Source organism: Camelina sativa, chromosome 10 (genome assembly GCF_030686135.1).
Source record: "Camelina sativa cultivar CO46 ecotype springtype chromosome 10, ASM3068613v1".
Taxonomy (NCBI): domain Eukaryota; kingdom Viridiplantae; phylum Streptophyta; class Magnoliopsida; order Brassicales; family Brassicaceae; genus Camelina; species Camelina sativa.
Genome location: NC_141889.1, coordinates 15162522 through 15174998, shown reverse-complemented (window position 1 = coordinate 15174998; position 12477 = coordinate 15162522). Strand labels below are relative to the sequence as shown.

General features: G+C 37.4%; 1 protein-coding gene across 1 annotated transcript; it reads right to left on the bottom strand.

Moving 5' to 3' along the window:
- Positions 1-3546: 3546 nt before the first annotated feature.
- On the bottom strand, positions 3547-4995 carry LOC147936172 (uncharacterized). The gene has a single exon (XM_087470750.1). It carries the CDS (start codon positions 4943-4945, stop codon positions 3695-3697), a length of 1251 nt encoding a protein of 416 aa, XP_087326876.1. The 5' UTR covers positions 4946-4995; the 3' UTR covers positions 3547-3694.
- Between the last annotated feature and the right edge of the window lie 7482 nt (positions 4996-12477).

The window sequence follows — 12477 nt, the reverse complement described above, 5'->3', positions numbered from 1 at the left end:
TTGTTGGCTAAGGTGAGTGCATGACCATGGCTTATCTAAGCTAATATCTCTGTTTCTGTGATATTGTGTGTTGTTTGGTTGTTTGTTTTTGGTTGTTTATGAGTTTTTCGTAGCTCCTCAGGCTTGCATTTGTTCCTGGGATTGTGTGGGACGGAGAGGAGAAGTTTGGAGGCGAGATTCGGAGGTTCTGTTCGAAGGAAATCACTGCTCGACAGTGGTGTCGATCGACACTAACGCGAGGACGGCTCGGGAACTTAGCGAGTGTCGGTCGACACCATGTGGAGGTGTCGGTCGACACCGTTAGGGTTTCGGAGATGTCGAGCAGGTGTCGGTCGACACCAGATGTCCAGTGTCGGTCGACACCTTCTGGTATCGGTCGACACCATTCTGACAGTAACCGGATCGTGTCGGGTCACTTGTTCATGTTCCTGGTTTGTTTTATTGTTGTTGTTTGTGGCATGAGAGATCTTATTGCTTGTGTGTATAGCCCAGTAGATGAAAGGATTGTCTCACTGAGTATTTACCAAATACTCATGCATCTCAATTTGTGTTTGTGGTGCAGGTAAAGGCAAAGTGTGATCGTGGAATCAAAGCAATGAAGAGGAAGATGTTCTAGGGACTCGATTGGATGTTGTCTGGCATTGCTAGTTGCTAGAGTTGGGTCTTTAGAACTTATTAGGTTGTCGGTTCCTTGGTTTCCTTTTGTTCGACATTGAAATGGTTAGGATTGGTTGTTGGTTATTCTATTATGGATTAATATTGGATTATTGGTTCAGTTGGTTATTGTTATTCCGCTGTTGTTTGTGATTGTGGTTAGATGTCTAGTGGCTATGGGACCACTAGTCATAATTTTTTATATTATTATTATTTATTATTAAAAAAACGGGTCAGGTTGTTTCAGATTCTCACAAAGACCAGGGATAGATTATGAGAAGACATACTCCCCTATGATGGATGCAACGACTTTTAGTTTTTTTAATAAGTCTGGCTATAAGAGCAAAACTTGATTTGCGGCTAATTGATGTAGTGACTGCATATTTATATGGTCCACTGGATAATGAGATTTATATGAGATTACCAGAGGGTATTGAGCTCAAAGATAAGAGTGGTTCTCGAGAACAATACTACATAAGGCTAAACAAATCCCTTTATGGACTGAAACAAAGTGGGCGTATGTAGTACAATAGACTAAGTGAGTACCTAGCCAAAGAAGGCTATAAGAATGATCCCATCAGTCCATGTATTTTTATAAAGAAGTTTGCAAACAAAGGGTTTGTAATCATAACAATATATGTGGATGATTTGAATATCCTAGGAACCTCTGGGAAAATCGCCCAAACAGTTGAACATTTAAAGAAAGAGTTTGAAATGAACGACCTAGGTAAAACTAAGTTCTGTTTGGGATTGCAGCTTGAGTACATAAATGATGGAATCCTTGTGCATCAAATGGCATATACTGAAAAGGTACTCAAGAGATTTAATATGGACCAGGCTCACCCATTGCCTAGCCCAATGGTTGTGAGAATTTTAAATTTGGATAATGATCCATTTGGTCCAAGGAAGGACGATGAAGAAATTCTCAGTCCGGAAGTGCCATACCTCAGTGCTATAGGAGCGTTAATGTTTTTGGCTAGCCACAGTAGACCAGACATTTGTTTTGCCGTGAACCTCCTAGCAAGATTTAGTTCTTGTCCGACCCAAAGACACTGGAACGGTATCAAACATGTGTTGCGTTACCTACAAGAAACATTAGATTTCGGTTTATTTTATACTAACCTTAACAAAGAAGGTTTAGTTGGTTTTGCTGATGCAGGTTACCTATTGGAACCATATAATGCTAGGTCTCAAACCGGCTATGTGTTTATGAACGGTGGTACAGCAATTTCATGACGTTCAATGAAGCAAACCATTGCGGCCACTTCATCTAATCATGCAGAGATTTTGGCTATGCATAAAGCCAACCGTGAGTGTTTGGTTGAGATCGATGACTCAACATATTAGGACAGATTGTGGCATGGCCGATAACAAGGAACCAACCGTCATATATGAAGACAATAAAGCTTGCATCGCACAGCTCAAGGAAGGATATATCAAGGAAGATCGGACGAAGCACATTTTACCGAAGTTCTTCTTCACACATGAAATACAAAAGGCCGGAGAAGTTCAAGTGCTACAAGTTCCGTCTTGCGACAATTCAGCCGATTTATTCACCAAGTCATTACCGACATCGACATTCAAGAAGCTCACAGACCAGATTAGAATGCAGAGACTTAAGGACTTTTAGTGAAGCTTGGAACAGGGGGAGTAATACGTGTTGTACTCTTTTTCCTTCACCATGGTTTTGTCCCAATGGGTTTTCCTGGTAAGGTTTTAATGAGGCAGCATCCCCAAGCGTATTATAGTGATTCCTTAGCATTTGCACGGTTATGTCATCCAAGGGGGAGTGTTGTAAATCAATTAGGATGAATCTCCATAACCGGCCCATTCATATGTCCAAGTCCATAAGGCCCATCGGCCACCTCCTCTTATTCTAAGTCAGTTTAGGAAATCCATGGTACTTAGGACTTTATCCTTTACTATATAATGTACTTATTCGATTGATCATTAATAAGAAGAAGAGAATACAACCTTTTGTTTCTCTAAACTTTAACAACACATTTAACTTTGTTTCTTTGTTTTGATTTGTACAGGTATTGGAGGGAGAAGATCTTTGAGATGGAATTTTAAAATTGAATGTGTAGAGTAACTACATGTTAATCGTCATTAGGTTTTTTCCAAAATCGGTGGAGTGGTAGCAAATATTAGTGATGATATTTGTTATTTTGGAAAATAATTTATTTGTTTAATGAATATTTATTGATTAGTTGTTAGGTTGTTTCCAAAAAGAGGGAAATTAGATATTTTTGAGAAAGGAATATAGTAAATCTTGTAGCAATCGTTGGTTTTGTAAAATTTTGTTTTTATTTTTCATTTTTAAAAACACAATGGCATAATTATAAATAAGTTTCAACTTCAGGATTTATTTGCTAAATGCCTCCAAAAATGTATAAATAGAATGGTGTTTCTGAATAAATTACTTTGTTTGGTGCAAAAATATGAAACTATTTGTTTATATAGATGTGAATGTTTAATATTGTTGGAATTAATAATTAATTGTATAATTACGTTAATCCTCAGCCTAATTTTAAGAAAGTTATCCATTTTTTGTAGTATTATTAATATAAATTTTAAATATGTAAACAATTTTGTAATTTCGAATTTTATTACAAATATACATAGAATTTTCTCATAACTATCTCTCTTTTTTTTTTTTTCATTTTCTTATGATTATCATTTATCATTTTTAATAATATTAAAATAATTTATTTGTTTTACACATGGTAAAATATCTAGTCGAGAATGTTTACATTTGTCGCCATTATGTGAGTGAACTTTGGAAAAAAAATTTATATAATAAGATAACCAAATTTTAATTGTTATCATCGAATAGTAAAACATATATATTAAAAATTTCGAGTCAATTGGGACAAGTATCAAACAAAAAAATTCATAAAAAATAATGCCAATTTATTTTGGTTAAATAAAAAACATAAAAAGATAGTAAAACAAAGGAACAAAATCATAAGAAGCAAGAAAAAAAAAACAAAAAGTAAAATATTAGAATCATATTTATTGTTGATGAAACCATTCAAAATCAATAGTATGGCGTCTTTGAGACATATGGTGGTGGTGGAGACTTGTACGTGACCTTTGGAGAAGGAGAGTAATATGGTGGAGGTGGTGAACTGTAGACATATGGTGGTGGGGGAGATTTGTAGGTGACCTTGGGAGAAGGAGAATAGTATGGTGGGGGTGGTGAGCTGTAGACGTATGGTGGTGGGGGAGATTTGTAGGCAACCTTGGGAGAAGGAGAGTAGTATGGTGGAGGTGGTGAGCTGTAGACGTATGGTGGTGGGGGAGATTTGTAGGTAACCTTTGGAGAAGGAGAATAGTATGGTGGAGGTGGTGAGTTGTAAACGTATGGAGGTGGGGGAGATTTGTAGTCAACCTTGGGAGAAGGAGAGTAGTATGGTGGAGGGGGTGAGCTGTAGACGTAAGGTGGTGGGGGAGATATGTAGTCTACCTTGGGAGAAGGAGAGTAGTATGGTGGAGGGGGTGAGCTGTAGACGTATGGTGGTGGGGGAGATTTGTAGTCTACCTTGGGAGAAGGAGAGTAGTATGGTGGAGGGGGTGAGCTGTAGACGTATGGTGGTGGGGGAGATTTGTAGTCTACCTTGGGAGAAGGAGAGTAGTATGGTGGAGGTGGTGAGCTGTAGACGTATGGTGGTGGGGGAGACTTGTAGTCAACCTTGGGAGAAGGAGAGTAGTATGGTGGAGGGGGTGAGCTGTAGACGTATGGTGGTGGGGGAGACTTGTAGTCTACCTTGGGAGAAGGAGAGTAGTATGGTGGAGGTGGTGAGCTGTAGACGTATGGTGGTGGGGGAGACTTGTAGTCTACCTTGGGAGAAGGAGAGTAGTATGGTGGAGGTGGTGAGCTGTAGACGTATGGTGGTGGGGGAGACTTGTAGTCTACCTTGGGAGAAGGAGAGTAGTACGGTGGAGGTGGTGAGCTGTAGATGTATGGAGGTGGGGGAGACTTGTAGTCAACCTTAGGAGAAGGAGAGTAATAAGTTGGTGGGGGTGGAGAACTGTAAACGTATGGTTTTGGTTGTGGTGTGTACTTAGGACCTTGTCTTCTATATTGTGGTGAAGGTGGTGGGGATGCAGAGTAGTATGGGGAATACTTTTTTGGTGGGTAAGGTGATTTGTGTTCATGGCTTGGAGTATTGTATTGTGGTGCTTGCGGGGATGAGTAAGGGTGTGATGTCACTGTAGCCGCAATGGCACTTAGAACCACAACATAAACCATGCAGTGCCCTAATCCCATCGTTCTTGAGGATCCCATCACTGCTCTTTTAATTTGTTTCTTTGTTTTTTGGTTATGATATACTTGAACCTGAACGCCCTTTATATATAGTCTTTCTTTGTGTATAATTATTATATAATCTTCTCAACTTGGGTTCGTGGTTGGCACTTCCAAAAATATATTAGAGGACGTGCTAAGTTGTTTGTTTAAAGATTAGCGGTTTATGGGAAAATATGAAATTTTATTAGATTCTCCTGCAACCTTCAATTTCATTTGTTTACATATTCTTTTGTTTGATGAATTTAATCGACTCAAATAATTAGAAGAACAAAAAATATATGTTGGTTTATGATTATATAAGCTATAATGAAAATCTGTGTTTCATAACATTAATGTGACATCGATATGATATTCATATTCTTATAAAAGAAAAAAAAAAGAATGTGACAAACGATAATTTTGATCAACAAGTTTATAAGATTCTCATGATTATAAAAATATGAGGCCAAGTGGTTACGAGAACATTGCCGTGTCATGCTTATTGTGTTCAATGTATTAGCATCAAAATTCCACACACAACCAATATGACATTATATATGATTCCCTCATATGTATATACTTTTGAGACATTTATGAAATATATCGTGAAGTTGAAACTTATTTACAAGCATACCATTATTTACAAGCATACCATTGACATTAAATAATTAATTTAATAAACAAATTAATTTTACTTATATCTAACTTTTTTTATAGAAACTAAGTGTTTTAAAAGGTAATAAACATAATTGCAAATGTATACAGATTTTATTTCCTTATTTGATAAGGAGGTGAATGAATAAGTTCACCATTGGAAGCAAACCCGTGAACCCATGTATTGTTCTTTACTTGATAAAAATTTGAAAAATTGATTTGATAAAAAGTGACTTTTAGCCTCACATACTATATTTTATTTTCACGGGTTTCGTCTAATGAGTTTTTGCAAATTTAAAATCTTTAAACATGTTGCATGATTCGACTATAGAACCAACACTAAAACTATTAGTTTATTTTATGTACTATAGATTTGTAGTCATAGTTTGGAAAATTAACTTATAAATTATTTAGTATATGAACTACAAAATATTACACACACTTCTTAATATTCCAAAAAATAAAAAAATTGTATACACATAAAAATATAAACTAACATACCATATAGACATATACCTCTATTTAATTATAAAAACAAAAGTAAGTGTTTTAAAAATTTATATTCTATCTAATAACAAATATAATGTAATTAAATTCTAAATTGTATAAAATATAAGAAGAAGAAGAAAAAACATTCTAAACAAAATTATAAATTAATTAATTGAGAATTTGAAAACTAAATATATTAAAAATTATTATTTAAAATATAATAATTTATAATTTAGTTCTGCGGTGTACCGCGGGTGAAAACAAGTTTTCTGCATTATCTTCAAATAATCTAAGGGTTGGGATTCGAAAAACAACAGTGCTGATCGGAAAAAATAATAAATGATGGCATCCTTTCGCTCTGATGGCGATTTTCTGGGCGATTTTCATCTTCGAATTCGCCCTCCTCCTTCTCCGATTTGGAGTTTCTGTCCGACAAACAAATCTTTCGATGGGAATTGTTTTGGCGGTTTTAATCTGTTTCAGTTAATTGATAACAGTTTTTTCCCGTTTTTCTCGTTGGTTAACTGCTCGGGAAAACCGCCATGGCAACGACCTTATAAATATCGACAACAATCGAAGCAATTGCCACAACCAAATCTCCTTTCACTCGTCCTTCTCTTCTCTCCACCAAGAAATATGAGTGATTACATCCGCAAGAACATGCAGAATCTCGATTTGGGTATCAATGATGCCCCAATCCCCCTTCCACCAGAACTCTGTGGAAACGCAGTAAATTCGAATCGTTTCTCTCTGATTGTCACGATTCTCAATCCGAAGAAGCAGAACCTCCGTCCAATCTCAAGTCAAATGCCCAAGATATGGGGTTTCTCGGATTCGTGCCGTGGCCGTATTCTGGGTAATGGGAAAGTTCTTTTCATCTTCAAAACAGAGGAGACATTAAACCTGGTGCTCCGCCGCGGTCCATGGGCTTTCAATGACTGGATGGTAACCGTTCATCGATGGTACCCCAACATCTCAGATGAAGAATTGAAGTTCATTCCTTTCTGGATTCAGGTACGTGACATACCGGTACAGTATCTCACATCCGCTATGGTTAATTACATAGGAAGGAGAATAGGCCCTGTTGCTGATGTTGATTTTGATGAGAATGGGAATCTGGTAGAGTTTGCTAGGATTTGTATCAATTGGAATGTAGATTTGCCTTTAAGATTCCAGAGGAATTTTCAATTTGCTGGAGGAGAAAACACAGTGCTAAAGTTTCGCTATGAGCGTCTGAAGAATTTCTGTTCAAAATGTGGTATGCTCAACCATGATGCGAAGGATTGTCCCCTGAACCATGATGATTTCTCTGATGACGATGCACCAAATGATGACCCCGCACATGACGATGGACCGAGTGACAATGACCCTGATGACCAGGATCATGAACACAACTACACCACTAACATGTTCGACTCTCCAACAACTACCCTTCAGACAATAGCACCAGACGGTTACATCCCTGGACTCCAAAAGATGAGTCAATCCAAAGAGTTCTTGATCACAGAATCCGATGTATCCTCTTCTCCAAGTGTCTTTGAAGACACTGACTTAACTGCAGAGAGACTTCGCTACCTGCTAATGAAGTTCAATAAGGGTAAGAACATCGCATCTAATGGTGAGGCTTCCGACGTTATGGCTTGTGAGATAGCAATTGGCAATATAAACAAGAGGAAGAATTCAGACGTGGAACTCTACTATCAGCAATGCGAAGCTCAAGAGGATTTAGCGGTCCTGAGCCAGATCAAGAAACGAGGAAGGGTGGAATCTGAGGGATCCTGCAGCGATCAGATGACGAACGGAGCCGCGGGGGGGGGGGGGGGGCCGGTTCCCCCAATGCCTCCATGAGAGTCGTCTCCTGGAACTGTCAGGGCATCTGTTCGCCGCTGACTCAATGTAGATTGAAACGTTTATGTCGTATTTTACAACCCCATGTTCTTTTCTTGTGTGAAACTCTAAACTCTTGTTCTATTGTTCATGACTTTGCTTATGTATTAGGATTTAATAATGTTGTAACTCAACCCCCCGTGGTCGAAGTGGTGGTTTAGCCATGATGTGGGTAGATAATGTTACCTTATCAACCTTGTACAAAGATGATCGTATCATTGATACTCACATCAAACATAATAATAATGCTTTCTATTTTTCTGGCGTTTATGGTCACCCTGTTCCAAGCCAGCGACATCATTTATGGAGTTTGTTAGAAAATATAGGAACAACTAGACATGGCTCATGGTTATTGTCTGGGGATTTCAATGAAATAACTAATAACAGAGAGAAGATCGGAGGACCTCCTAGAGAAGACTGGACTTTCAGGAGATTCAATCACATGTTATCCGTTTGTGACTTGACTGATTTAAAGCACAAAGGTGATCGTTTTTCATGGGTCGGTGAGAGACATCAGTATACAGTCAAGTGCTGTCTAGATAGAGCTATGGTGAACTCAAAATGGATCTCATCATATCCCAATGCAGAGGCTGAATTTTTAGAGTTTAATGGTTCTGACCATAAACCAATACTTACAACGATCAGACCACTTCATCGAATGCCAACCAAACCCTTCCGCTTTGATAAGCGATTAACAGAAATTAAAGATTTTGCAAGTATTGTTGAAAGGGGCTGGAATTCATGTAAAACAAATAATTATTATACAATCTGTGACCAAATAACAAGCTGTCGACGCTCAATGTCAAAAGGGAAACATATGGCAAATATCAATTCAGCAAAAAGGATTGAAACTCTGCAAAAAGAGCTAAATTTAGCCATGGAGAGCACAAACAGAGGTCACAGACGTCACATACCACGATTGCAGGATGCTTTAACTAAAGCTTATCAAGACGAAGAACTCTATTGGCATACAAAGAGCAGGAATCGTTGGTTAAATTGTGGTGATCGCAATACTAGTTATTTTCATGCCAGCACAAAAACTAGGAACGCAAAGAACTACATATCCAGACTTGCAGACTCCCAGAATAATGTTTATGAAGGAGACAAAGACATTGGAGATCATGCTCAAAACTATTTTTCTGAAGTCTATTCTTCAAGTCGAATACCGGTTTCACCTATTGATTTTGGTGATTTTCCTTCTACTGTCACGGAAGATATAAACAATGATCTAACAAGGGATATCACAAATGAAGAAATTTATGATGCAGTCTCATTTATTGGTGATGACCAAGCTCCTGGACCAGATGGACTAACAGCAGGATTTTATAAACACTATTGGAGCATCATTGGTCCGGATGTATGCTCAGAGGTGAAAGAATTCTTTGAGACTTCTTACATGAAAACAGGAATAAATCATACCAATATATGTTTAATCCCTAAGATTACTGAACCCACAATGCTTTCCGAGTACAGGCCTATTGCTCTCTGTAACGTTTTGTACAAAATCATTTCAAAGTGTTTAGTAAACAGGCTCAAAAAACATTTAAACTCCATAGTATCTGACACTCAAGCAGCTTTCATTCCTGGGAGATTAGTAACTGATAATATTATGATTGCCCATGAAGTGATGCATTCTCTCAAGACAAGAAAGCGGGTCTCACAAAACTACATGGCAATCAAAACTGATGTCACTAAAGCTTATGACAGGGTTGAGTGGAATTTCTTAGAAGTAACAATGCACTTATTTGGTTTTTCAACCAAATGGATTGACTGGATAATGGCTTCAGTACGATCAGTTAGTTATTCGGTTCTGATTAATGGAACTCCATATGGTATGATTGTTCCAGAGAGAGGTATAAGGCAGGGAGATCCCCTATCACCATATTTATTCATCCTCTGTGCTGATATTATGAGTCACCTAATCAAAACAAGAGTAGCAGATGGAGACATCAGAGGTGTACGCATAGGGAATGGAGTACCACCAATTACACATTTACAGTTCGCGGATGATTCTCTTTACTTTTGTCAAGCAAATGCTAGGAATTGCAAAGCAATAAAGGAAGCTTTTGAAGTCTATGAATACTATTCTGGTCAAAAAATAAACACAAGTAAATCGCTGATCACGTTTGGTTCTCGGGTTCCAGGACAACTGCAAAATAGATTGAAAGCTATTCTCCAAATTCCAAACCATGGTGGTGGAGGTAAGTATTTAGGATTACCAGAACAGTTTGACAAACGAAAAAATGAGATGTTCCAATACATTATAGACAAAGTACGTGAACGAACATCCACTTGGCGTGGTCGCTTTCTATCACAAGCTGGGAAGGAGATTTTAATTAAATCTGTTGCTATGACTTTACCTGTTTTTTCTATGTCCTGTTTTAAATTACCTATGGGAATTATTAGTGAGATTGAATCTATACTACAAAAATTCTGGTGGGAGAAAGGAAATAAGGATAGAGGCATCTCATGGATAGCATGGAAGCGTTTGCAATACTCTAAAAGTGAAGGGGGTCTAGGCTTTAAAGACTTGGCAAAATTTAATGATGCCTTGCTTGCAAAACAAGCTTGGAGATTAATCCAGCATCCTAATTCATTGTTTACTCGAATATATAAGGCAAGATATTATAAAGATGATCATATACTTGATGCAAAACAAAGGGCTAATCAATCTTACGGTTGGGCTTCTATTTTAGAGGGTCTCAAACTCATTAAAACAGGGTACCGCTATCAAGTAGGTAATGGTGAATCTATACGCATAAATGTTGACAATGTTACGATTACAAACCCACCAAAGCCAATTTATAGTGCATCCTTAAATAGTAATGTCTGTGTAAGTGATCTTATGATATCACGGGGAACATATAAATGTTGGGACGCAGAACACATAGACTATCATTTTTCAGAGGAGGATCAGGAACACATCACTAAAATCTTTTTACCCCGTAATGATCCTCCAGATAAAATAGTTTGGCACTATACAAAGACCGGGGAGTACACAGTAAAATCAGGCTATTGGTTAGCAATGAACAATATCACCGCACCAAACAATCTGCCTCCAAGACCACATGGATCAATATCCTTGAAACAAAAAATATGGCATCTTAATATTATGCCAAAATTAAGACACTTTTTTTGGAGAATCTTATCGAAAGCATTGCCATCATTGACTAGGTTAATGACAAGAGGAATGAACTTAGATCCAATATGCCCAAGGTGCTTCCAGAATGATGAAACAATAGAACACATCTTGTTTTTATGCCCCTATGCTGCTTCAATTTGGCAACAAAGCAATATACAGGCTAATTTCTTATATTACTCTAGTGTAAACACTGACACTCTATTGGTATCAATTTTTGAGTTTTATGAGAACAACAATACGCCATCTAACATCAAGTTCCTTCCTTTTTGGATATTATGGCATCTTTGGAAATCTCGGAATAAGTTTATTTTTGAAGGCCTACAGGAAAATCCAAACACGATTGTCATACGAGCCCGATCGGATATGCGTGAATGGTGCCAGCGAGTACATTTCTTGTCCAACAAACAAGTACAAGACAGAACACGGAGTAGAAGGACGACATGGACAAGACCACCCCCTGGTATAATAAAATGTAATTATGATGCAGCATTTGATCCTCTTACACATCAAGCAAAATGTGGATGGGTTTTACGGGATCATAATGGCAGTACTTATGGATGGGGAGCTACTATCATAGGATACGCTATGTCTCCTCTAGAAGCGGAAGCCAAGGCTCTCCTAATAGCACTCCAACATACATGGATTCGGGGTTTCAACTCAATGATATTTGAAGGGGATAATGATTCGCTCACAAGTATGCTAAACACTAAGTCATTTGATCAATCTATAGAGAGCATCACTCTTGACGTCAAGTATTGGGCTTCACAGATGCAGAATTGTAAATTTGTTTACTCACCAAGAGATTGTAATTCAGTAGCTCATAATTTAGCAAAGCATGGTTGTACATCTAGTAATTTTTACTTTGAACAATTTCTTCCTCCAGCATGGCTAACAAGCTATTTGTATAATGACCTTCACAATTCATTAATATAAATCATTTTTGCTGAAAAAAAAAAAACAACAGTTCTGATCGGTTATTACATTTACAACGGTTTGGTATGAAATTGCTATTATATGGTATTTTAGTAGAGTTGCTTAATCTGTTTATATTCTTTAGGTAATGCAACCGATGGCGACTCGATCGTGAGCAACTATTTTATACTGGTTCAAGACCATGTCCTTTCCTCATGGGCGACCACGTTCACCGAATAGTAAAAAACCAATCAAAATACAACAAATTGCCATGTCATATCATATTTATAAAATAAATCAAAATTAATATAAAAAGACAAAACAAGTTAATAAAACCAATTATGTAAATTTTTTATTAAGGAAATTATGTTGGTTTAGGTTTATAAAATAAGAAAAATACTTAGAGTTTAGATTTTACAATTAAACTAAATCATATGTCGGTTTGGGT